At 49.1% G+C, this 26898-nt stretch overlaps 3 protein-coding genes across 4 annotated transcripts in view; all 3 read right to left on the bottom strand.

Annotated features, from left to right (window-relative positions):
- Positions 1-214: 214 nt before the first annotated feature.
- On the bottom strand, positions 215-989 carry LOC121601204 (serine-protein kinase ATM-like). The gene is made up of 3 exons (XM_041930008.1): positions 978-989; positions 662-933; positions 215-593 (listed from the first exon to the last, which is right to left on the bottom strand). The coding sequence occupies exons 1-3, from the start codon at positions 987-989 to the stop codon at positions 215-217; spliced, it is 663 nt and encodes a 220-aa protein (XP_041785942.1).
- LOC121601205 (serine/threonine-protein kinase ATM-like) overlaps positions 925-26898 on the bottom strand; it is a 28070-nt gene continuing 2096 nt past the window's right edge. Inside the window, exons 5-17 of the mRNA XM_041930009.1 lie at positions 26368-26892; positions 26016-26293; positions 25006-25953; positions 24700-24942; positions 24481-24634; positions 24113-24405; positions 23915-24036; positions 22933-23855; positions 16485-16697; positions 2425-3116; positions 1819-2354; positions 1107-1748; positions 925-1032 (exon numbers count right to left, since the gene is read on the bottom strand). Of these exons, the coding sequence (XP_041785943.1) occupies positions 1014-1032; positions 1107-1748; positions 1819-2354; positions 2425-3116; positions 16485-16697; positions 22933-23855; positions 23915-24036; positions 24113-24405; positions 24481-24634; positions 24700-24942; positions 25006-25953; positions 26016-26293; positions 26368-26892 (5588 nt within the window). The 3' untranslated portion in view covers positions 925-1013. The remainder of the gene's footprint in view (positions 1033-1106; positions 1749-1818; positions 2355-2424; positions 3117-16484; positions 16698-22932; positions 23856-23914; positions 24037-24112; positions 24406-24480; positions 24635-24699; positions 24943-25005; positions 25954-26015; positions 26294-26367; positions 26893-26898) is intronic.
- Positions 9992-16257, bottom strand: LOC121601192 (Bardet-Biedl syndrome 2 protein-like). Of its 2 annotated transcripts, XM_041929996.1 has the most exons (3): positions 16031-16257; positions 15312-15866; positions 14349-15241 (listed from the first exon to the last, which is right to left on the bottom strand). In XM_041929996.1, the coding sequence occupies exons 1-3, from the start codon at positions 16167-16169 to the stop codon at positions 15222-15224; spliced, it is 714 nt and encodes a 237-aa protein (XP_041785930.1). In that variant the 5' UTR covers positions 16170-16257; the 3' UTR covers positions 14349-15221. The 2 variants fall into 2 exon arrangements, with proteins under 2 accessions (XP_041785929.1, XP_041785930.1); XM_041929995.1 differs by lacking the exons at positions 14349-15241; positions 15312-15866; positions 16031-16257 and adding exons at positions 9992-10014; positions 12773-14124.

Consider the following 26898-nt stretch of genomic DNA (forward strand, 5'->3'; position numbering starts at 1 on the left):
GTTACAGCTCAAAGCTACTTTGTACAAAACCATACTACCTCCCTCAATTGTGCGTTTAATATTGAGAATGATTGAAGTGGTTTTTTTTCTCAATATTTTCTAACAACATTTTGCAACTCATCGTGTCATATGCATGTGATACATGTATGTAGAAAACGAAAAGAAATTAAATAAAAGATAACACTATCACCGGCTTTATCACACACTCACTTGCTCACAGGTACGGTTGCCATCCCGCAAACACTTGACAGAGATTGCGCTTGTTCATTGCGTTGAAGATTAGCATTTGCACCTGCCCATCGACTGAGATGTACTTGTTGTCCTCCTGGCCAAGCAGCTTCTCTTCCACCTGCATCAACGTACGCTCGGCCGTCACATTGATATTAGCCGCATCCATCGGCAGACCACCGACCGCTCCATCGGCCTCATCAGCGTCACCGGATGGCGAAAGGAAGGCTTGCTGTTGCCGACGGTTTGCTTTCTTGTTTGACAGCACGTTCCACGAGTAGAGCGGATCGTACAGCAGCACCTCCAGGATGGCGAGGATCACCGTCTGATTGTTCCGCAACACTTCCAGCGTTTTCTCGCACGATCTGGAAAGCAATGGGGAAAGAGTGTTTGGTTTAATAGCTGCAGACTTTACCAATGAACATGTGCTTACTTGCGGAAAACACCCTCAACACCGCTTATCCCCATACCATCCACAATGTCACGCGTCAAGCGGAACGGGACGGTCTCCGGGGTGGGCAGATTTTTCCCCATCTCGAACGCTATGCCAAAATCAATATGGATCACCTCCCCTGTTAGCTTGTCGATCAGGATGTTCTGCACGTGCCGATCGCCGATGCCCAGCACGTACCCGATCATCGAGCTGGCGGCCACACTTTTGATGTAGTTCTGCTGCCGCTCGAACCACACGCCCGGCTTCAGGTACTGCTCGAGAAAGTAGTGCCGAAAGACGGGCCGAATTTTGTCACAGATTTCTTCATAGTTTTTCAGCTTCTTCGGCAACGTCATGCCGGCCACCGCGTTCTGAGGAAAAGAGGAGCATTTTTCAACATCGTTAATATTCAAACAAAAAAACGCTCTCAACAGCTTGTACATACATTGGAAAACTTTTTCGCGCCGCTGTCGGTTCCAGGTCCTGCGGCCGATACTTGGCATGCCCGGAAAGCAACCACGCACCGATCGGCATCGTGTTGTTGCACCATTCCAGTATGCCGCTTTGCCTCGACAGCGGTACCACCTTGTACGTGCGCACGGACAGCTTCCGGTGCGCCGTTTCCTTATCGTGGCGCAGCAGTATGTTCATTATACCGAACACCTGCTGCATTACCGCATCCTGGCGCATATCATCCTTCCCCTTGAGCAGCTGCGTCCGTTTCGTACCGTTCAGGCAAAGGCAGGCAAGCTTTTTCGGCGCATTAATTCCACCGACACCGATCACCTTCGCATCCCACCGCCTGATGCCTACGATGTGTGAGCGATAGTTGCCGGTTTTTAGGACGGGCAACTCCACCGTTGGACAGTGGATGAGATCCAAGCTTTCCAGCTGCCCGAGCGGATCACGTTTCGTCATGGTGTACTCCCGGAAGGAGGGACTGCTGGAGAGCGTTTTGTTGGCCAGCTCGATCAGGGCGAGATTCATTCTCTCTGTTTGGTGCAACATTTGCTCGAGCGTTGGTTCTTTGCGCAGCTTTTTGTACACCTCCCGCACACCCATTAAACGGTTATCGTTGGTGGGAGTTCTTGAAATGTTTAAAAATGCATTTAAATTTAACTTAATGTGTTATTCCACTATAATTAACCAGCACTTACTCGTGATCCGGTTGATCTTTATACGCATGCAGCTGCGCAAACACAAACGGAAGCGTGTGATGGGGATGGTCCAGGGCGCATCTTATCAAAGCTTTCTGCACCAGCGCACCGTCCCCACTGTCCAGCCCGACGCGCGGTGTAAGCTGCGGTAAAACGGCAATAAACTTGTACGAAGGAATGGTAAGCAGCGACTCTTCGATCAACTCCTTTGCGCTCGTATTTTCCTGATTGTTCAACCACAGCGACATGATCCTAAATATCACCATGTCGCTCACGATCGTGCTCTGTTTCGCGTACATCAGATAATAGCACAGTGCCAGATTCAAGTAGTCCCAGCGATTCTGTTCCACCTCTTCGGCCGCTTTCTTGTCGCGCTGCAAGTTTTTCTGCATAAAGTGAAGCGAACGGCCAAGATCTTTGCGCCGCTGATCGGTGGCACGTTGCGTTTCCTCCCTCAGGCGGACCAGCTCGACCTCCATGCGGGCGAGATTCGTTTTCCGTGCCTCCCACTCCTGAGAGCGGATGAATTTGGTGAGCTGCAGGAAAGGGAGGAGCAAATTTTCATTTAGTTTACCCCATTTAATATTGCAATGCTCCTCAACCTACCCGCACAAATTCACGATCCGCGTACTTCGCGACGGTGTGCTGCACGGTGAAGTTACGATCCACGTCGAAGCAACGATGGTTAGCGGGAACGTTCCCGGGCGAGGTTTTCTGTTCGCCACCCGCAGCCGTCGCCGCCGCCTGTCGCGACAGCACAAACTGGACATATTTTTCCGCTTGTTGAAAGTAGTCCGAGCATAGCGACTTGATCTCCTGCGAGTGTCCTTCGGCAAGGAACTCACCGTAAAGGCGACACGCCACTCCCTTCACCATCGGATCAGTGTACTTGGCGCTGTTCATTACTTCCCACGCCAACTCCTTCGCCAGCACCGGCTGGCCGGCACTCCAATTGAGCTGTGCATTTTCCAGCATCACCACCGACTGCACGTTGGCCGGCAGCTCCTGCTTCCCGATCAGCACCACATTCCGTACCGCACAGTCCACGAAGCCTCGCAGGCGCGATTCGTGGATCAGCAGCAGCAGCGTGCTGTACACTGCCGGCGGTACCCATTTACGTTTCGCACGAATCCCGGCCGTGCTGAAGATGGACAGCCGCTGGGAAAGGATCGTTTCCAGCAGCGTGAACTCGCTGTGCGGCAGCTCGTCCTGTTCCCTCCACCGGTTCAGCAGGTCCTGCTCGCAGTCGATCTGTCTGGAGAAGTGTACCTCACCGAAGTCTTCGATCTGCTGCAGCATCCGCAACCGGCACAGCCCGTGGTAGATGTGTTTGGTGGATTCGATGCTGGTAAGCTTGAAAAGTTCGCTAACGGCACGCTGCGCTGCCACGATCGCACTTTCCACCGCGAGTTCATCGCGCAGCTGCAAACACTTGAGCGCTTTGTAATGCGCTCGCTCGAAGGATCGCGACTGTAGGAGCAGCGCGCTCGAACCGGCAGCCGGTGCTCTCTTCGGGACATTGGGACCAACACCGCCGTCCGCGTCGAATAGTACATTCCAGTCGGACAGCCGCCAGGCACACTCGTAATCAATCTGTTGCGGTGCGACATGTAACGATCTAGCCAAACCGTACAGTGAGGAGTCTTTCAGTGTTTGCAAGATGGCATTCTGTGTGCCCGCACTGTCCAGGGCGGTATCTTGCGACCACGGTGTGCTTGCATCTTGCATAACCAAGCATCTGGCGTAATTCTGCTCTAGACGGTAATATTCCATCCGTTCCTGGATTGGGTTGAGGAATGATTTAACTGCATCGTTTACGCCGATCGCCAAATGGCATGATTTCATTATGTTTTGCAGTTCCGGGTGTCGTTTGGCATCATGCTTGCCTTGCTCCTCTTCCTCCCGGTACCAGAGGTCACCATACAGGATGGCTTTAAAGTGTGCCTGACAGAATTGAGACGCTTGTGCGATTCGTAGATAGTTAACGGAAATTTTGTACTGTGGAAAGCTATTACAAACATTATTTTTTAGGAAAAGTATTAACAAAAATTTGTAAATTACACTTACCATTGATTATGTATCCGAACACACTCCACGATGGTAAGCATCAGTTGAATAGCTTTCGGGTCATTGAAAATATTGTGAACCTCATTTTGAATGGCAGCGAACTCGTTGAAAAACTCATTAATCTGCAAAAAAGGAAGATATATTCAAATGTTTCCTTATCATCCGTGGCATCTACTACTGTGCAACAAGAGCACTTACAAAGCTGCCCATGCTATCGATGATTGACTCTTCGAATTGCTTTATCGTTATCTGTACCAGCAAAGGGACAAGCTTCTCGACGAATGTCGTTTCCTGTTCGGCCAGCTTTTTAATCATCGTATTTCCCAAAAATGACAGCAACGCGGCTGACAGCTGCTGCACAAAAGCGCTGTACTCGATCCGTTCGTTGGCAAGCATTGGCCGCAACGACAAACTGCGTCCGGTGGTACGAGTGAAGAGTTTGATCTCTTCCGCAGAAGTTCCCAAAAATGGGTGCAGTGTTGGTAGTTTGGCTGTTAGAGATACGAATATGATCGAAGTTAAGATTTAAAATGGATTTCTATATGCAATTTTGTTTAGAATCTCACCCGCCAAAGCATGGAATGTTTTTCCGTACAGCATTTTGTAGCAAATCAGTGAGGCGTAGTTTGCAACCGGAACGTTTCTGTTCGTTATCAGCTCGTTCAATTCGCTCAGCAGCACCGCAGCACATCGTTCGATTGCTTCCTTCGAGTTGTTGATCTAAAGAGAGATAGAAATTTAAAATTTAATTGATATTGCTACTGCCCAGGGCTTTAAAGCTGTACCGTATCGTAAGCAATCATTTCTGCGTCGGATTTTAACAGCATTGTTCCCAGATCGATCGGTCCTATTTCACTCAAACATCGGAGAGCTTCCATCGATCGCTTGTCGAACGGGGAGCTGCGCACAACTTCCAGCAAAGTGTAGACTAACCGATGAAGCACGCTTTCCCCATTAGCGCCCGACGATGCGCTTTGCTCGCTCAGCTCATCGCACAATAATTTTAGATCTTTCTTTTTGGTGGTGAGCTACAATAAAAAAATTAATAATTATATAACTTCCAAGTCACTCAAAATACAGCAAAAGCTTACCACAATCTTCAGCGCAGCCAAATCTTCGTATCTTAAATTGGGCAACTCAATCAGCGCCGCGATTTCTTCCCTTGGCAGCACATTTTCATGACCGATCGTTTTTTGGCGCGATATAGCAAGCCGCAACTGATCGAATCGTTCGTCCTTTGGTAGATAATTCAGCTTACCGATCGCACCCGCAAACGCGGCAGAGTGTTGTAAGATCAGAAACCGTAGCAGAGTTAGCGATTTTTGAGAAATCTCCGATGCCGGATCGACATTTTCCACCTCCAGCAATGATGACACTATGAAGTGCAAATGTTCCGAGAGCAGCTCGCACGCATCGCTAGATGCGACCACGTGCTCCAGGAACCGCCCGAAGCTGTTGAGCGTGGCAAGTCGTAGGGCGGGAAAGGAGGACAACAAGTTGCACAGGAAATACACCACATCTCGCACGAGATAGGGTTTGAACGCGCGTTCCTTCTGCTGTCCGATGTACTCTTTCAGATGGTCGAGAAACACCGTGTACTGGAAGAGATGTACCATTTTCTGCTCCGGTTCATCAGCCGCCCAAAGCCAGCGTTTGACATCCGTTAGGGTGCGTTCAATTGGTGAGCTGTTTTTAAAACACAAATTGCTCAGCAGCGTGTACTTGAACGATTGCGATCCCCATACCGACTGTTTCAGGTGCTCGAGCGCCGTCGAGTAAGTGGCTTTGCTAAGCGACAGATCGGCAACGAAGCAGCTTGGCAGGTCCTGGTCCAACAGCTTGCCCAGCTCAACGTGATCGTTCAATCGGTGGGTGAGGTGTTTGATAATTTCCGACACGTAATCTTTAAGATCTACCGTGCTTATTATAGGGGCAAGTGCTTTGTGCATCCGACTAGCTATTGCATCATACTTGGGCGCCATCCCTTCACATTTGGCGTACTTGGGCAGAAGGAACGAAACACATTTCGGCAGTATACTCTGGTAATGAAATGGAAAATTGGTCATTTATCATTTTAAATTCATTCCAACCGAAAACATACCTTCACCATTTCTGCCTGCTGTACGCCAATCGATTTGCAGAACTGTTCGAACCGTTCCGGCTGCATGCAGAGTATGACGAAGGAAATGTTTTTCTTGAACAGTTGGATAAACTCTTCGATCGTGGCGATCTTTCCCGCTAGACGGAACGGGAAATGCAGCAACCGATTCCCTTTGGTTAGCCATAGCTCGAGTACGGTGTCCAGGTTAGCTTGAAGCAGCTGGCAGAAGTCGATATCGCTGGAGGTGCGCATAAGCCGTATGGTGTTTGCCATTTTGTCTAGAAGAAGGACAAAAATATGATTATACAATAATTAAACTTTAATTGTCAGCTATTGCTGTAACAACACTTACCATCGTTTACGCTTCCCAACTGAACGAGCAGCACAAAATCGCACAACGCGCGCCGACGCAGCATGAAGCTAATGCGAAAGATGCCCAACAGCAGCTGAAGGCAGCCGCTAATCACGTTCATTCTCTCATCGTTCATGTCCATCCCACCGTCGGTCGCTAGTAGCTCCTCGAACTGAATTTGATCGTACAGTTGCAGCTGAAACTCGTAAAAGCTGCACGGAACCGAAGAAAGGTCAGGATGTGACCATTCGAGCTGCATGAAGTGCAGAATATTCCTGACCGCTTCCAGCTTGATGCGATAGCTTGGGCTGCTCAGCAACGGCACCAATCCGTTGTAGATGCTCTCGTGCGTTGGCGTACGGATGTGCTGCGGGTAAGCGCGGAGCAGATACTTCACCTGCGCCAGTATCTTCACCTGCAGCTCGGTAGAGTACGTGTGTTTGGCGCACTGTTTTACGAACGAGTACAGCACGATCGTTACGTTGCGGATCATGTCTTCGTACGGGCTCACGAAGGCGGTTAAAGCTGAAACGGATTAAACACAATTTGAGAAGAGAGTTCAGTTGATCACAGCTACAATTAACTTACCACCGTACAGATCGATAATCTGCTCCGTAATGTCAGGATTGGTGTAGTGGTTTTTGCACACATCTACCAGGTTTCTCAGTACCCATACGGCCACCACCTCATGGGAAGTTTGCGCCAGCAGTATTCGACACAGATCAAACAGATAGAACAAATCCAAACTGCTGAACACATTCAGTTCCAACCGATCCAGCAGCTCGTGAGCCTCGTTCAGGCTTGGCCCTTCGTACTGCAGATATTCCGCTACGACGTGGAGGAAACATCGCTGCATTTGCTCTTCCGTGGCCAGTTTATCCGGCTGCAACACGGTCACGCACTGCGAATCCTCCCCCTCCTTCAGACTGATCTGCCCGATTGCCCATCGCATAATGAACGTGTGTTCGGTTTGCTGCAGCAGCTTCCTTACCGACGGATGGTAAGGGACACGAAAGATGGCCAACAATCGCTCGGCAAGGTTCCTGGTTTTGATGAGATTTAGCGTGGAGGCCGCATCGTTTTTCAACAGCCGCTCAAATCCACCGTTTAGTAGGTCGAACTTGAGCAGAACCTTTTGTACAGTGGGCTCCTGGTGCACTGCTGCTCATCGTACGCGGCGTGCAGCTGCAAAATGTTGAGCATCTCCAGGTACAACTCCAAATCGTCGCAGATGCATGCCAATCCATCGGCTAGAAAATAATTCCCATCGGGCAGGATATGCTTGTCGAAGCTTACTACCTCACACAGGCGCAAAAACAGTGGTTCGTTTATGTTGTAAGAGATTCGTGCGCTGCCTTGGGGTGATTCCGCATCAATCCCTTCCTTTTTGTGCTGCTCCAACGCTAGCAATTCCTCTAAACTATGGTAGCGAAGTCTTTGCTCGAGCGTTTGCAACTGCCCGTCTCGCTCCCGGTAAAAGGTATCGTGCACTCCGGCGTGTGTGTGCCGCTCTGTCTCATCCATTGCGCAACATGTAGTCACCACGCAAAGGATCGAAATGCGTGCCAGCGTCTTTGCGCTCAGCCGCTCCTTTGCGTGTAGTATCGCTTTCGACTGTGTTTCGCGCGTCTGCGGATAGAGATAGTTGAGCAGCTTGGTCAGCACACCGTCGACACTGCCGAGACACTCGGCGTTGCCCACCGTCTCCAGGATGGACAGCACCGTGCCGACGTTAAGGTTCGTCTTCTCCACGGCATAGGTGTAAAAGGCTTCCAGCACGGTGCTGTTTAGAAAGCCGACGTTCGGATACTTTCGATGGCGAATCAATAGCTGCAGCAGGAGATTGGATTTAGCGCACGTTCTTGCGGCGGTGTTGGTGCAGGCACGGAACGCAGCGGCTATCATTTTGGCCCAAAGCTCGCCAATCGATTCACCGCTGGCCGCCGCTGTGTTCAACGATCGATGGGTTGACTTTTGTTCGAACGCGAGCAGCACGGAACAGCACTGGTAGAAAGCATCATGCTCGTGCGGCGATTGTAGGCTCGGTTGCACATTGCACAACAGTTGCAACAGTTGCGCATAGTCGTCGCTAGTAAGTGCTGCCTCATATCTGTCTAGAACCGCAGAAAGGATGTACAACCTGGAGGAAAATGTTTATTAATGATCTTTTCTACATGAAAGAGGAAGCGTGATCGTACCAACGCAAATTAAGCTGATTTGGAGCAGTACCGACCATCTCCATGATGCTTTGCAGTTTGTTAAACTGTTTGTTTCGCTTTGCGGCCGTTTCTTCGCCGCTAGATTCCTTCCAATTATCCTCGTTCCAGTACACCTTTGAAAAAGGGATGAGTAAGAAGTAGTAATTTTCCCTTTAAAAATGCAGAAAAAAACTCAAATAATCTTACCGTATAACACAACCGGGCGGCAAAGTCAATGAAACCATCAGCAAAAGGGGCCTCATTCGAGCCAAAGAACGAACTCTGATCCCGTGCCTTCATTTCACTCGTCAGTATGTAATGATATTCGCGCAACGTTTTCCTTCGCGCTTCATCGTCCTCGACCTGCTGCAAACCGTCTCGGGTCAGTGGTTTGGCAAGGGTATGAGATTTTCCTCCCGGGTACAACATTATCAGCGACAGATGCATCAACCGGAACAGTGACACTTTCTGTTCCTTGCGCAAGTTTGCTTCCTTGTAAAGTTTCACCGTGCATGGAACGAGCGACTCCAAGAATGCAATGATCTTCGCCTTACAATCCACCGCTATCTGCACGTGGCGATCAAAGTGTGATTAGGTTTAGCTTTGAGACAGCAAAAAACCCACCTCGGAGATGGTGCTAAACGCTACTTACCGCTTCTGTTATGTACAAAGCTATGTTTATCAGATCGCATAAAACGTTACTTTTCTTCTCGTTTACCGCCTGGCGCAGGTGGACAATCAGCCGGCTCAAATAGTCCGCCAGCAGTGTTTGCATCGAGCAGTTGGCTAAAAATTTCACCACAGCCAGCGAGAGACAGTTGGCCGCCAAGTGCTTTGGTACGTGCGCTGTATCCAGCATCACTAAACAGCAGTCAAGAATTTCTGCAAAAAAAATCCCCGTTTAATACTAAATAAAGTAAATCAACCTTTTCACCCCTCTGCTTACCTTTCCAGTGCTCGTAGCTCACCGGCGTTAGGCACCACTTGGAGCACAGCACGAACTTGTTCAGCACGTGCAGAAAGCACACACCAAAACTGTCCCGCATCGCTTGATCGTTGATCGCGCGCACAAAGCACCCGATCAGCTGGCTGTGCGGTAGCTGCGGCGCATCCCGATCCATCGCCAGCTCAACGAGCTTGTGCAGCACCACGACGTAGTCGTGGTTCTTGCTCTGCACCTGGGTCGTAATGGCGTAGCTCTGCTTCTGTATGCCGTGGTAAGCCGCATCCAGCACCGCGCACCACTGCGTCTCGAACGCATCCGATGCCATGTAGTCGAGAAAATCGTCCTCCCGGTTGTTCAGGATGGTGCTCATCTTGTTGAACGCCTTCTGCCGCACGGTTACCTTCTCGGACGACATCTCCACCAGCAGCAGACAGAGGTCGCGGTCCATCACCGACATTCTGCTGCTGCTGCTGCTGCTGGACGAGGAAGAGGCCATCGTGGTTCGTGGGGCGTGGTTTGTTTCAAGTTGTATCTGTAAAGAAAATTAAAAACATAATTTAGAATTTATATAAAATAACCCTTATCTCCTTTTAACCTTCTTTCCGTAAATCCTGTTGGAACTTCTTGTTCGTACGAAAAGAAAATGCAGACTAATTTATTCTCTATTTCAATAAAGCCTACTACACTTCGTTTAAACTAGCGATGTTGCTATGATCACAACAAATCCTCCTTTAATATTGTGATACAGGGTTTTCCAATTGAGTTTAGACTAGAAGCATACTTTTTTTGAATAGTCGCAATAGATTCTTGACTAGCATCCTCTATTTTTGATTACGATCAATGGATTTTTGACTAGCAGCAATTGATTTCAGCAGGCCGGTTGCTGGCACGGAGTGACCAGATTGTTTTTAGAGGTTATCGGTAGGAAATCTAAAGCAAACTCGGTAATTTTCGGTAAAAACAACTTTTTATTCACTCACAAAATTATTATTATTATTATTATTAAATTTCAAATTTATTGTTGAACGGTGAATACTTAGAAAAATATTTGAATTTCGGTCAGAAAAATTGAGTTTTAGTGTGCTCAATTGTAAACCAATATTCGATCGAAAATCGATAGAACTACATATGGTCACTCTGAAAAACTTGTGCAATCTAGCTTTTGGTTAGGTTATGCCTGGGGGTCTACTACTGCATATTTCAATTCAGCCGTTAAGTGCTTTTGTGTTGTATTGTGCATTCATAAAATCAAAACAATAGCATCGAAAACCTATCATATAAAATATATCTTTCTTTGTGGATGATATATAACAGTAAAACAAATGATTTAATCAAATGAGCGGATGAAATTAAATATTATCCACAGATTATTATTCAAGTCAATCTGTCACACCGGATGTTATAAACGCGTCGCTCTTAGGCTGTCATGCAGGGACCTGCTGAAATCAATTGCTCCTAGTCAATAATCCATTGCTCGTAATCAAAAATAAAGGATGCTAGTCAAGAATCTATTGCGACTATTCAAAAAAGTATGCTGCTAGTCTAAACTTAATTGGAAAACCCTGTATTGCACCATAATTCTACGCTAAAAAACACAAAAACTAACGACCCATTTTGCTCGCGTTCATAAGCATCATAACAAAAGAAACCCAAAAAAATTAGTTCGATTTATTTGTTTGTTCTTTTTCGACAATTCCATCGTGGATATCTCCTTTTTTTGTTCATTTTTCTTAGACACATTTTCTCTATCGCATGTTTCGGAATTTGCGCTTGATTGCTTTTTAATTACAGAGCTTTTACATGGATAGTTTAACTCAATTGCAGTTTTTTTATGCTGCTCAGTGTTTAAGTTTATGTTCAAGATTATAGCCTAAAATGCTCATTTACACAGCTTTCTTGGCATGTTGGCTCTCTTCACATTTTTTAACCGTTCTTATATTGGAAAGTAGGTAGAGAAATCAAAGCAATTCAAGTGAGTAGTGTAATAGGTTTTAAGTTTTCCGAAAAGTAATTGCAGTGCCATAGTACATCTAGCTAGTACATTTGAAAAGGAAAGAAGTAATCGTGTAAAGAAGTTCAGTGAGTGATAAACACCAACGGACACGTGAAAAAGAGCTATCGAAAGATTAGTCTAAAAACAAGTTCAGGTAAATGCACTCAACTATAAAATTATGTATCTATAGATTTATGTACTACTGAATGAAGAGACGAATGTGTTTTAATGTTTCGTTTGATAGTGCCGTAAGCGGGTACGGACAGTTTTTACAGTGTCTACAGCTACTCTTTCCATTTCTCATTGCACGTGAAGCTTAATTGTGTAGAGGGCGGATGGATGTGACAAAGTGGCTCAAATGCAGTTTACAGGATTTTCCAGGGGTTCTAGCCTGGTTATAGTTATGAGACACTACTTCTTGACTCTTTCTAATTGGGAAGTGAACTTCACATGACGGAAATTGGACTCTATTGCACCCTTTTTGGAAAGGTTCGTTGGAAATTCCTATTGGATATGTCCAACAAGGGTGCTATAGAGTCCAATTCCCGTTACATTTTACTTAAGAAAGAGTCAATAAAGTGTCCCACAGCTATGAGAACGCCTGGGGAAACCCCTGCCACATTGTACACATCGAGTCTGTCATCCTTGGCCAGTTAACTAACTTACACTACACTAAAGAGTTCGATTCGATCGATTTGCAATCCTATTCAAACCGCACGTGCTCTGTTTGCGCGAAACACTATGGGCGAAATTAAATATCAGCACGAGCACGACATGCGGATAACCTAATAACCTAACCGGGGAGGTAAGAGGGGGGGGCTTTATATGTCGTGCCCAAACTTAAATGACTATATAACACGGTTTGCAAAAGCAATATCTAACGATACCATTCGGTTCACAGGGGTTTATATGGAGAGGAGCATGGAATATATTCATTTCGGCGTGTGACAGAGTATACGCAATTCAGTTTACGCTACCCTTTTACACACACACGTGTGTTTTACATACGCAAAGCCTAATAAATAAGGAACATTAAATGATCATCGACAACTCAGTATCAGTTCTTCCCTTGCCACACTTTACAAGTGTGAGGTTGTGTGTGTGTGGGTGTGTGTTAGGCTAAAAACTAGTCTTCTCTAGATTTTCACATTAAAATGTATATGGTAATATCGCAATATTTCGCTTATTGAAAAGCAGATTGAGAGCAATTAAATTAAATTTAAAAAAACCGAAGCTTAGTATCGACATTAACGGGATTTGTTGGTTAAATCATCTTACGTGACTATCATTAAATTACCAATTCGGATTAATTATCAATGCGTTGCCAATCTTGGCGCCCGCTTCTGACAAACACGCCACACCGCTGCCGCTGCCGGTGCTGCTGGTTCGCTTGCGCATTTTCTTTTCGCGCAGCGCTTTCATCGCTTCGATCGCAACGGGATTGCCGAGATCTTCCAGCTTGAGCACCAACTTGTACAGCGTCTCGATAAGCAGCAGCACATGGCGAGCTTTGCGCTGGATAGCGGCGGGCGGCGGTTCAAGTGCCGGCACGCCATTTCCGTTCAGCTGGTCGCTGCCCATCACGTCGGCGTCGATGAGCTTTCGCGGCGCTATCACACTACCGCACTGCAGCTTGCCGAGCGAATTTTGAAATTGGAGCGGGGTATACGCTCGACCACCACCCGTCGGCGCTGAGCCATCCTTTCCCTCGCTACCGCCGTTCGGGTTGGAGCGGGATTCGGAACTGCGACGTTCGCGGTTCGTGCCGAGCAGCCCGCTCTTGCCGTTCTTCGACAGCAGCGACAGTAACAGCAGCTGGGCATGCTCCTCCGGCTGGGTGAACGGATGGTTGAGCTGATTTTCGCGATAGATCCTATTATCGCCCTCGCCCTTCGCCGCTGCCAGCCGCTGCTTGTACACGGTGAAATAGTAATCGTTAAAGTAGGGTGCGTCCGAGTTGAGCTGCGTCAGCTTTATCCCGATTAGCCACTGCTTGTTGCGATTGCTCATCATGTTTGCGTACTCATCGCGCTCCTCTGGCTGCCCGCCGCCTGCAGTGCTCGATGGCATTCCATTGCCTACTCGGGATCGTTGCTGCTGCTGCTGCTGGAAATGGTGCTGCTGCTTCATAAAACCCGCCCTTGGCAGGGCTACTAGCGGGGCTGCTTTGTTCACGCCATTGCCGCAAACGCTGAGCGTGCTGGCCGCAGCGAGCTGTCGGTTGAACGCGAGCAGCGGATGGTTTTGTTGAATTTCCTGCACCAGCCGCTGGTTGAACTGGTTCGTCGGCAGGGGCGTCGGGCTGCGCTGCATCAAAAATGGCGGCGGCCCACCCGGCGCTGGTCCCGGATGGCGAGGAGGTAGCGGCGGTGGCGGACCCATCTGTACCGGGCCGGGGCCACCCAGAAACCCTTGCAGCGGGGAACCGTACGAGCAGCGCTGCGGGAATGCCGGATGCATCGCCAGGTTGTTGATCGGGGTCGAGTACGGTCGGGCGGCTAGCATGTTGTACGGCAGCAAACCAAGCGGAAGACGGTTCGCGTTGTTCAGCATCCTGCGACGGTCCGGGCGGGAACAGGGCAGCGGGGCCGGCGTTTCGGGCGCCCAGCAGCGAAAGCGGCGGGGTGAGCAGCGCCGGTGGTACCCGTAACGGTGGTGCTGCTACTGGCGAGGAGATCATCGGGATCGGCGGCTGCATACTCTTTACCTCCTTGGCGGGTGTGAAATGATCGCGAGCTTTCACTGGTGGTGGTGGTTGGGCCGGGACCGGTGCCGGTGTGCGGAATGGTTGCAGTGTCTGCTGCTGCTGCTGCTGGTGAAATTGGTTGTGATGGTAATGGAGTTGGTGTTGTTGTTGTTGCTGCTGCTGCTGCTGTGACATTTGCTTTTGCAGCATACTTTGATGCTGATTTTGCTGATGCTGATGCTGGATGATGGTTCGTTCAATGTCCTCCACTGACAGCATCTTCATGGGTGGAAACAAGCCCGGTGGCAGTGAGGGAGGCGGTTTTGGCGGCAGGCCACCTCCCCCGATCGGATGCGCCGGTTCCGGTGGTCGAAAGGCGCTCTGCTGTGGTGGCAGGGCAGAAAATGGCGTACCGCTGGGCCTATAATCGCTGTACGGTGGCTGCACCGGAGCCGGAACCTTCGCCGGGCTACCCCAGATGCTCGGATCCAGCCATAGCTTGTTCGCGAACTCATCGCCAATGCTTTGGGCCACCACACTGCTACGGCCGCTCTCGCTGTTGTTGTTGTCGCTGCTGCCCCCGTCGTCCTCATCCTCCCCAAGGAAGGAACCGGTTCGCCCCCCATTCCTGCAACTTTCCAGCCGCACGAGATGCTCGTGGATGTCCTTCCAGTCGCCCTTGTCCGCCGCACCGAACGTTTCGTCATTCAGGGCGTCATACTCCTCCTCGTCCGAGATGTCTTCTTTGCATCGGCGCCGCTGCAGCGGCGAATGCAGTTCGGCGGTGCGCCGCGGTGCTGCCTGGAAGAATCGGCGAGCTTCCTCCTCCTCCTACTCCTCGTCGTTCTCACCCGGCAGACTGGTATCGAAGCCGAAAAAGGAATCCATCACTGGGCTTTAGCACTGCATCCGTACGAACGGTTAAGGCGTACAACACAAATCACAGTTTTCCATCCAGCACCACCACCACACCACACAGCAAAACTGGTTCGGGCATTCGGTTTTGGGGTCGAATGTCGATGACTTATGCATGCAAGCACGTGTTGGCGGTTTAAAATAATCAGATGATCTTCACTTCATCTACAAATACCGGGTGACTAAGCGCGTAAAAAAAACAAAACTGCACACATAACGTAAGCGGCATACTTACACACACTCTTCGGTGACCCGGTCAGATTGTGCGGTATGGTGTACATCGCAAACTTGGGCAGCTGACGGGTCAGTTCAAACACGTGAAACTGCACACTGCTCGGGTAGCCGACGAACGCTTTGATGTGAATGTCCTGCGCATTGTCCTTGAGCGTCTTGAGCGGTATCAGTATGCGCGAAACGTCCTTCGTCAGGTGCGCGATCAGCGTTTCCTCCTTGAACAGCTGATCAGCAAAGATCAACACGACACGAATCGTGGTCGAGTTGTTGGTCGACACGGTGATGTCGATGTTCATATCGTTGCTATCGTAGCTGGTGGAAATGCCGATCTGTAGCCGCGTGTTGGACGGTATGATGCCGACGTTGTCCGGCACACTCTGCACCAGATTGCTTTCGCTCGTGTTGCTCAGGATTTCCTTGTTGTACTTGATGTTGTTTTCGTAGTGCTTCAGCTCGAGCAGCAGTTTCTGTTTCTGAGTCAGCAGAGCGTTCATTTCCTCATCGGCAACGTTGTGCAACGTTAGCATGTTGACGCTTGGCGTCGTATATCCCCTTACTGGCGGAAAAGCAAAAAGAGAGAGAGAGAGAGAAAACAGGGCATGAAGCACGTGTCTCATCGTGTGAGCTGCAGGAAAGGGAGGAGCAAATTTTCATTTAGTTTACCCCATTTAATATTGCAATGCTCCTCAACCTACCCGCACAAATTCACGATCCGCGTACTTCGCGACGGTGTGCTGCACGGTGAAGTTACGATCCACGTCGAAGCAACGATGGTTAGCGGGAACGTTCCCGGGCGAGGTTTTCTGTTCGCCACCCGCAGCCGTCGCCGCCGCCTGTCGCGACAGCACAAACTGGACATATTTTTCCGCTTGTTGAAAGTAGTCCGAGCATAGCGACTTGATCTCCTGCGAGTGTCCTTCGGCAAGGAACTCACCGTAAAGGCGACACGCCACTCCCTTCACCATCGGATCAGTGTACTTGGCGCTGTTCATTACTTCCCACGCCAACTCCTTCGCCAGCACCGGCTGGCCGGCACTCCAATTGAGCTGTGCATTTTCCAGCATCACCACCGACTGCACGTTGGCCGGCAGCTCCTGCTTCCCGATCAGCACCACATTCCGTACCGCACAGTCCACGAAGCCTCGCAGGCGCGATTCGTGGATCAGCAGCAGCAGCGTGCTGTACACTGCCGGCGGTACCCATTTACGTTTCGCACGAATCCCGGCCGTGCTGAAGATGGACAGCCGCTGGGAAAGGATCGTTTCCAGCAGCGTGAACTCGCTGTGCGGCAGCTCGTCCTGTTCCCTCCACCGGTTCAGCAGGTCCTGCTCGCAGTCGATCTGTCTGGAGAAGTGTACCTCACCGAAGTCTTCGATCTGCTGCAGCATCCGCAACCGGCACAGCCCGTGGTAGATGTGTTTGGTGGATTCGATGCTGGTAAGCTTGAAAAGTTCGCTAACGGCACGCTGCGCTGCCACGATCGCACTTTCCACCGCGAGTTCATCGCGCAGCTGCAAACACTTGAGCGCTTTGTAATGCGCTCGCTCGAAGGATCGCGACTGTAGGAGCAGCGCGCTCGAACCGGCAGCCGGTGCTCTCTTCGGGACATTGGGACCAACACCGCCGTCCGCGTCGAATAGTACATTCCAGTCGGACAGCCGCCAGGCACACTCGTAATCAATCTGTTGCGGTGCGACATGTAACGATCTAGCCAAACCGTACAGTGAGGAGTCTTTCAGTGTTTGCAAGATGGCATTCTGTGTGCCCGCACTGTCCAGGGCGGTATCTTGCGACCACGGTGTGCTTGCATCTTGCATAACCAAGCATCTGGCGTAATTCTGCTCTAGACGGTAATATTCCATCCGTTCCTGGATTGGGTTGAGGAATTATTTAACTGCATCGTTTACGCCGATCGCCAAATGGCATGATTTCATTATGTTTTGCAGTTCCGGGTGTCGTTTGGCATCATGCTTGCCTTGCTCCTCTTCCTCCCGGTACCAGAGGTCACCATACAGGATGGCTTTAAAGTGTGCCTGACAGAATTGAGACGCTTGTGCGATTCGTAGATAGTTAACGGAAATTTTGTACTGTGGAAAGCTATTACAAACATTATTTTTTAGGAAAAGTATTAACAAAAATTTGTAAATTACACTTACCATTGATTATGTATCCGAACACACTCCACGATGGTAAGCATCAGTTGAATAGCTTTCGGGTCATTGAAAATATTGTGAACCTCATTTTGAATGGCAGCGAACTCGTTGAAAAACTCATTAATCTGCAAAAAAGGAAGATATATTCAAATGTTTCCTTATCATCCGTGGCATCTACTACTGTGCAACAAGAGCACTTACAAAGCTGCCCATGCTATCGATGATTGACTCTTCGAATTGCTTTATCGTTATCTGTACCAGCAAAGGGACAAGCTTCTCGACGAATGTCGTTTCCTGTTCGGCCAGTTTTTTAATCATCGTATTTCCCAAAAATGACAGCAACGCGGCTGACAGCTGCTGCACAAAAGCGCTGTACTCGATCCGTTCGTTGGCAAGCATTGGCCGCAACGACAAACTGCGTCCGGTGGTACGAGTGAAGAGTTTGATCTCTTCCGCAGAAGTTCCCAAAAATGGGTGCAGTGTTGGTAGTTTGGCTGTTAGAGATACGAATATGATCGAAGTTAAGATTTAAAATGGATTTCTATATGCAATTTGTTTAGAATCTCACCCGCCAAAGCATGGAATGTTTTTCCGTACAGCATTTTGTAGCAAATCAGTGAGGCGTAGTTTGCAACCGGAACGTTTCTGTTCGTTATCAGCTCGTTCAATTCGCTCAGCAGCACCGCAGCACATCGTTCGATTGCTTCCTTCGAGTTGTTGATCTAAAGAGAGATAGAAATTTAAAATTTAATTGATATTGCTACTGCCCAGGGCTTTAAAGCTGTACCGTATCGTAAGCAATCATTTCTGCGTCGGATTTTAACAGCATTGTTCCCAGATCGATCGGTCCTATTTCACTCAAACATCGGAGAGCTTCCATCGATCGCTTGTCGAACGGGGAGCTGCGCACAACTTCCAGCAAAGTGTAGACTAACCGATGAAGCACGCTTTCCCCATTAGCGCCCGACGATGCGCTTTGCTCGCTCAGCTCATCGCACAATAATTTTAGATCTTTCTTTTTGGTGGTGAGCTACAATAAAAAAATTAATAATTATATAACTTCCAAGTCACTCAAAATACAGCAAAAGCTTACCACAATCTTCAGCGCAGCCAAATCTTCGTATCTTAAATTGGGCAACTCAATCAGCGCCGCGATTTCTTCCCTTGGCAGCACATTTTCATGACCGATCGTTTTTTGGCGCGATATAGCAAGCCGCAACTGATCGAATCGTTCGTCCTTTGGTAGATAATTCAGCTTACCGATCGCACCCGCAAACGCGGCAGAGTGTTGTAAGATCAGAAACCGTAGCAGAGTTAGCGATTTTTGAGAAATCTCCGATGCCGGATCGACATTTTCCACCTCCAGCAATGATGACACTATGAAGTGCAAATGTTCCGAGAGCAGCTCGCACGCATCGCTAGATGCGACCACGTGCTCCAGGAACCGCCCGAAGCTGTTGAGCGTGGCAAGTCGTAGGGCGGGAAAGGAGGACAACAAGTTGCACAGGAAATACACCACATCTCGCACGAGATAGGGTTTGAACGCGCGTTCCTTCTGCTGTCCGATGTACTCTTTCAGATGGTCGAGAAACACCGTGTACTGGAAGAGATGTACCATTTTCTGCTCCGGTTCATCAGCCGCCCAAAGCCAGCGTTTGACATCCGTTAGGGTGCGTTCAATTGGTGAGCTGTTTTTAAAACACAAATTGCTCAGCAGCGTGTACTTGAACGATTGCGATCCCCATACCGACTGTTTCAGGTGCTCGAGCGCCGTCGAGTAAGTGGCTTTGCTAAGCGACAGATCGGCAACGAAGCAGCTTGGCAGGTCCTGGTCCAACAGCTTGCCCAGCTCAACGTGATCGTTCAATCGGTGGGTGAGGTGTTTGATAATTTCCGACACGTAATCTTTAAGATCTACCGTGCTTATTATAGGGGCAAGTGCTTTGTGCATCCGACTAGCTATTGCATCATACTTGGGCGCCATCCCTTCACATTTGGCGTACTTGGGCAGAAGGAACGAAACACATTTCGGCAGTATACTCTGGTAATGAAATGGAAAATTGGTCATTTATCATTTTAAATTCATTCCAACCGAAAACATACCTTCACCATTTCTGCCTGCTGTACGCCAATCGATTTGCAGAACTGTTCGAACCGTTCCGGCTGCATGCAGAGTATGACGAAGGAAATGTTTTTCTTGAACAGTTGGATAAACTCTTCGATCGTGGCGATCTTTCCCGCTAGACGGAACGGGAAATGCAGCAACCGATTCCCTTTGGTTAGCCATAGCTCGAGTACGGTGTCCAGGTTAGCTTGAAGCAGCTGGCAGAAGTCGATATCGCTGGAGGTGCGCATAAGCCGTATGGTGTTTGCCATTTTGTCTAGAAGAAGGACAAAAATATGATTATACAATAATTAAACTTTAATTGTCAGCTATTGCTGTAACAACACTTACCATCGTTTACGCTTCCCAACTGAACGAGCAGCACAAAATCGCACAACGCGCGCCGACGCAGCATGAAGCTAATGCGAAAGATGCCCAACAGCAGCTGAAGGCAGCCGCTAATCACGTTCATTCTCTCATCGTTCATGTCCATCCCACCGTCGGTCGCTAGTAGCTCCTCGAACTGAATTTGATCGTACAGTTGCAGCTGAAACTCGTAAAAGCTGCACGGAACCGAAGAAAGGTCAGGATGTGACCATTCGAGCTGCATGAAGTGCAGAATATTCCTGACCGCTTCCAGCTTGATGCGATAGCTTGGGCTGCTCAGCAACGGCACCAATCCGTTGTAGATGCTCTCGTGCGTTGGCGTACGGATGTGCTGCGGGTAAGCGCGGAGCAGATACTTCACCTGCGCCAGTATCTTCACCTGCAGCTCGGTAGAGTACGTGTGTTTGGCGCACTGTTTTACGAACGAGTACAGCACGATCGTTACGTTGCGGATCATGTCTTCGTACGGGCTCACGAAGGCGGTTAAAGCTGAAACGGATTAAACACAATTTGAGAAGAGAGTTCAGTTGATCACAGCTACAATTAACTTACCACCGTACAGATCGATAATCTGCTCCGTAATGTCAGGATTGGTGTAGTGGTTTTTGCACACATCTACCAGGTTTCTCAGTACCCATACGGCCACCACCTCATGGGAAGTTTGCGCCAGCAGTATTCGACACAGATCAAACAGATAGAACAAATCCAAACTGCTGAACACATTCAGTTCCAACCGATCCAGCAGCTCGTGAGCCTCGTTCAGGCTTGGCCCTTCGTACTGCAGATATTCCGCTACGACGTGGAGGAAACATCGCTGCATTTGCTCTTCCGTGGCCAGTTTATCCGGCTGCAACACGGTCACGCACTGCGAATCCTCCCCCTCCTTCAGACTGATCTGCCCGATTGCCCATCGCATAATGAACGTGTGTTCGGTTTGCTGCAGCAGCTTCCTTACCGACGGATGGTAAGGGACACGAAAGATGGCCAACAATCGCTCGGCAAGGTTCCTGGTTTTGATGAGATTTAGCGTGGAGGCCGCATCGTTTTTCAACAGCCGCTCAAATCCACCGTTTAGTAGGTCGAACTTGAGCAGAACCTTTTGGTACAGTGGGCTCCTGGTGCACTGCTGCTCATCGTACGCGGCGTGCAGCTGCAAAATGTTGAGCATCTCCAGGTACAACTCCAAATCGTCGCAGATGCATGCCAATCCATCGGCTAGAAAATAATTCCCATCGGGCAGGATATGCTTGTCGAAGCTTACTACCTCACACAGGCGCAAAAACAGTGGTTCGTTTATGTTGTAAGAGATTCGTGCGCTGCCTTGGGGTGATTCCGCATCAATCCCTTCCTTTTTGTGCTGCTCCAACGCTAGCAATTCCTCTAAACTATGGTAGCGAAGTCTTTGCTCGAGCGTTTGCAACTGCCCGTCTCGCTCCCGGTAAAAGGTATCGTGCACTCCGGCGTGTGTGTGCCGCTCTGTCTCATCCATTGCGCAACATGTAGTCACCACGCAAAGGATCGAAATGCGTGCCAGCGTCTTTGCGCTCAGCCGCTCCTTTGCGTGTAGTATCGCTTTCGACTGTGTTTCGCGCGTCTGCGGATAGAGATAGTTGAGCAGCTTGGTCAGCACACCGTCGACACTGCCGAGACACTCGGCGTTGCCCACCGTCTCCAGGATGGACAGCACCGTGCCGACGTTAAGGTTCGTACTTCTCCACGCACAGGTGTAAAAGCACCAGCACCACACCACACAGCAAAGCCGGTTCGGATTCGGTTTTGGGGTCGAATGTCGATGACTTATGCATGCAAGCACGTGTTGGCGGTTTAAAATACAGATGATCTTCACTTCATCTACAATACCGGGTGACTAAGCGCTAAAAAAAAACAAAACTGCACACATAACGTAAGCGGCATACTTACACACACTCTTCGGTGACCGGTCAGATTGTGCGGTATGGTGTACATCGCAAACTTGGGCAGCTGACGGGTCAGTTCAACACGTGAAACTGCACACTGCTCGGGTAGCCGACGAACGCTTTGATGTGAATGTCCTGCGCATTGTCCTTGAGCGTCTTGAGCGGTATCAGTATGCGCGAAACGTCCTTCGTCAGGTGCGCGATCAGCGTTTCCTCCTTGAACAGCGATCAGAAAGATCAACACGACACGAATGGTGGTCGATGTTGGTAATGATCTTTTCTCATGTAAGGTGGAAATGCCGATCTGTAGCCGCGTGTTGGCGGTATGATGGACGTTGTCCGACCATCTCCACCAGATTGCTTTCGCTCGTTTGTTCAACTGTTTGTTTCGATGTTGCGGCCGTTTCTTCAGCTCGAGCAGCAGTTTCTTTTCTGATCCTCGTTCATTTCCTCATGAAAACGTTGTGAGTTAGCATGTACGTAATCGTATTCCCTTTAAAAGCATGCAGAGAGAGAGAAAAACAAATAATCTTACCGTGTGAGCTGCAGGAAAGGGAGGAGCAAATTTTCATTTAAACCCCAGCAAAATTGCCTCATCAACCTACCCGCACGAATTCACGATCCGCGTGCTTCACGGTGTTGCACGGTGAAGTTACGATCCACGTCGAAGCAACGATGGTTAGCGGGAACGTTCCCGGCGAGGTTTTCTGTTCGCCACCCGCAGCCGTCGCCGCCGCCTGTCGCGACAGCACAAACTGGACATATTTTTCCGCTTGTTGAAAGTATCAGCGACAGATCTCCTGCGAGTGTCCGGCAAGTGAACTCACCGTAAAGGCGACACGCCACTCCCTTCACCATCGGATCACCGTACTTGGCGCGTTCATTACTTCCCACGCCAACTCCTTGCCAGCACCGGCTGGCCGGCACTCCAATAGCTGCACGTTCCAGCATCACCACCGACTGCACGTTGGCCGGCAGCTCCTGCTTCAGCGATCAGCACCACATTCCGTACCGCACAGTCCACGAAGCCTCGCAGGCGCGATTCGTGGATCAGCAGCAGCAGCGTGCTGTACACTGCCGGCGGTACCCATTTACGTTTCGCACGAATCCCGGCCGTGCTGAAGATGGACAGCCGCTGGGAAAGGATCGTTTCCAGCAGCGTGAACTCGCTGTGCGGCAGCTCGTCCTGTTCCCTCCACCGGTTCAGCAGGTCCTGCTCGCAGTCGATCTGTCTGGAGAAGTGTACCTCACCGAAGTCTTCGATCTGCTGCAGCATCCGCAACCGGCACAGCCCGTGGTAGATGTGTTTGGTGGATTCGATGCTGGTAAGCTTGAAAAGTTCGCTAACGGCACGCTGCGCTGCCACGATCGCACTTTCCACCGCGAGTTCATCGCGCAGCTGCAAACACTTGAGCGCTTTGTAATGCGCTCGCTCGAAGGATCGCGACTGTAGGAGCAGCGCGCTCGAACCGGCAGCCGGTGCTCTCTTCGGGACATTGGGACCAACACCGCCGTCCGCGTCGAATAGTACATTCCAGTCGGACAGCCGCCAGGCACACTCGTAATCAATCTGTTGCGGTGCGACATGTAACGATCTAGCCAAACCGTACAGTGAGGAGTCTTTCAGTGTTTGCAAGATGGCATTCTGTGTGCCCGCACTGTCCAGGGCGGTATCTTGCGACCACGGTGTGCTTGCATCTTGCATAACCAAGCATCTGGCGTAATTCTGCTCTAGACGGTAATATTCCATCCGTTCCTGGATTGGGTTGAGGAATGATTTAACTGCATCGTTTACGCCGATCGCCAAATGGCATGATTTCATTATGTTTTGCAGTTCCGGGTGTCGTTTGGCATCATGCTTGCCTTGCTCCTCTTCCTCCCGGTACCAGAGGTCACCATACAGGATGGCTTTAAAGTGTGCCTGACAGAATTGAGACGCTTGTGCGATTCGTAGATAGTTAACGGAAATTTTGTACTGTGGAAAGCTATTACAAACATTATTTTTTAGGAAAAGTATTAACAAAAATTTGTAAATTACACTTACCATTGATTATGTATCCGAACACACTCCACGATGGTAAGCATCAGTTGAATAGCTTTCGGGTCATTGAAAATATTGTGAACCTCATTTTGAATGGCAGCGAACTCGTTGAAAAACTCATTAATCTGCAAAAAAGGAAGATATATTCAAATGTTTCCTTATCATCCGTGGCATCTACTACTGTGCAACAAGAGCACTTACAAAGCTGCCCATGCTATCGATGATTGACTCTTCGAATTGCTTTATCGTTATCTGTACCAGCAAAGGGACAAGCTTCTCGACGAATGTCGTTTCCTGTTCGGCCAGCTTTTTAATCATCGTATTTCCCAAAAATGACAGCAACGCGGCTGACAGCTGCTGCACAAAAGCGCTGTACTCGATCCGTTCGTTGGCAAGCATTGGCCGCAACGACAAACTGCGTCCGGTGGTACGAGTGAAGAGTTTGATCTCTTCCGCAGAAGTTCCCAAAAATGGGTGCAGTGTTGGTAGTTTGGCTGTTAGAGATACGAATATGATCGAAGTTAAGATTTAAAATGGATTTCTATATGCAATTTTGTTTAGAATCTCACCCGCCAAAGCATGGAATGTTTTTCCGTACAGCATTTTGTAGCAAATCAGTGAGGCGTAGTTTGCAACCGGAACGTTTCTGTTCGTTATCAGCTCGTTCAATTCGCTCAGCAGCACCGCAGCACATCGTTCGATTGCTTCCTTCGAGTTGTTGATCTAAAGAGAGATAGAAATTTAAAATTTAATTGATATTGCTACTGCCCAGGGCTTTAAAGCTGTACCGTATCGTAAGCAATCATTTCTGCGTCGGATTTTAACAGCATTGTTCCCAGATCGATCGGTCCTATTTCACTCAAACATCGGAGAGCTTCCATCGATCGCTTGTCGAACGGGGAGCTGCGCACAACTTCCAGCAAAGTGTAGACTAACCGATGAAGCACGCTTTCCCCATTAGCGCCCGACGATGCGCTTTGCTCGCTCAGCTCATCGCACAATAATTTTAGATCTTTCTTTTTGGTGGTGAGCTACAATAAAAAAATTAATAATTATATAACTTCCAAGTCACTCAAAATACAGCAAAAGCTTACCACAATCTTCAGCGCAGCCAAATCTTCGTATCTTAAATTGGGCAACTCAATCAGCGCCGCGATTTCTTCCCTTGGCAGCACATTTTCATGACCGATCGTTTTTTGGCGCGATATAGCAAGCCGCAACTGATCGAATCGTTCGTCCTTTGGTAGATAATTCAGCTTACCGATCGCACCCGCAAACGCGGCAGAGTGTTGTAAGATCAGAAACCGTAGCAGAGTTAGCGATTTTTGAGAAATCTCCGATGCCGGATCGACATTTTCCACCTCCAGCAATGATGACACTATGAAGTGCAAATGTTCCGAGAGCAGCTCGCACGCATCGCTAGATGCGACCACGTGCTCCAGGAACCGCCCGAAGCTGTTGAGCGTGGCAAGTCGTAGGGCGGGAAAGGAGGACAACAAGTTGCACAGGAAATACACCACATCTCGCACGAGATAGGGTTTGAACGCGCGTTCCTTCTGCTGTCCGATGTACTCTTTCAGATGGTCGAGAAACACCGTGTACTGGAAGAGATGTACCATTTTCTGCTCCGGTTCATCAGCCGCCCAAAGCCAGCGTTTGACATCCGTTAGGGTGCGTTCAATTGGTGAGCTGTTTTTAAAACACAAATTGCTCAGCAGCGTGTACTTGAACGATTGCGATCCCCATACCGACTGTTTCAGGTGCTCGAGCGCCGTCGAGTAAGTGGCTTTGCTAAGCGACAGATCGGCAACGAAGCAGCTTGGCAGGTCCTGGTCCAACAGCTTGCCCAGCTCAACGTGATCGTTCAATCGGTGGGTGAGGTGTTTGATAATTTCCGACACGTAATCTTTAAGATCTACCGTGCTTATTATAGGGGCAAGTGCTTTGTGCATCCGACTAGCTATTGCATCATACTTGGGCGCCATCCCTTCACATTTGGCGTACTTGGGCAGAAGGAACGAAACACATTTCGGCAGTATACTCTGGTAATGAAATGGAAAATTGGTCATTTATCATTTTAAATTCATTCCAACCGAAAACATACCTTCACCATTTCTGCCTGCTGTACGCCAATCGATTTGCAGAACTGTTCGAACCGTTCCGGCTGCATGCAGAGTATGACGAAGGAAATGTTTTTCTTGAACAGTTGGATAAACTCTTCGATCGTGGCGATCTTTCCCGCTAGACGGAACGGGAAATGCAGCAACCGATTCCCTTTGGTTAGCCATAGCTCGAGTACGGTGTCCAGGTTAGCTTGAAGCAGCTGGCAGAAGTCGATATCGCTGGAGGTGCGCATAAGCCGTATGGTGTTTGCCATTTTGTCTAGAAGAAGGACAAAAATATGATTATACAATAATTAAACTTTAATTGTCAGCTATTGCTGTAACAACACTTACCATCGTTTACGCTTCCCAACTGAACGAGCAGCACAAAATCGCACAACGCGCGCCGACGCAGCATGAAGCTAATGCGAAAGATGCCCAACAGCAGCTGAAGGCAGCCGCTAATCACGTTCATTCTCTCATCGTTCATGTCCATCCCACCGTCGGTCGCTAGTAGCTCCTCGAACTGAATTTGATCGTACAGTTGCAGCTGAAACTCGTAAAAGCTGCACGGAACCGAAGAAAGGTCAGGATGTGACCATTCGAGCTGCATGAAGTGCAGAATATTCCTGACCGCTTCCAGCTTGATGCGATAGCTTGGGCTGCTCAGCAACGGCACCAATCCGTTGTAGATGCTCTCGTGCGTTGGCGTACGGATGTGCTGCGGGTAAGCGCGGAGCAGATACTTCACCTGCGCCAGTATCTTCACCTGCAGCTCGGTAGAGTACGTGTGTTTGGCGCACTGTTTTACGAACGAGTACAGCACGATCGTTACGTTGCGGATCATGTCTTCGTACGGGCTCACGAAGGCGGTTAAAGCTGAAA

Source organism: Anopheles merus, unplaced genomic scaffold (assembly GCF_017562075.2).
Source record: "Anopheles merus strain MAF unplaced genomic scaffold, AmerM5.1 LNR4000037, whole genome shotgun sequence".
Taxonomy (NCBI): Eukaryota; Metazoa; Arthropoda; class Insecta; order Diptera; family Culicidae; genus Anopheles; species Anopheles merus.

Bases quoted from the DNA above. Each gene is read 5' to 3' on its own strand.
- LOC121601204 (XM_041930008.1), bottom strand. The intron at 594-661 runs GTAAGCACATGT...ATTGCTTTCCAG, and splicing joins GTTGAGGGTGTTTTCCGCAA to ATCGTGCGAGAAAACGCTGG.
- LOC121601192 (XM_041929995.1), bottom strand. From the start codon at position 14,028: ATGCTGAACAACGCGAACCGTCTTCCGCTTGGTTTGCTGCCGTACAAC.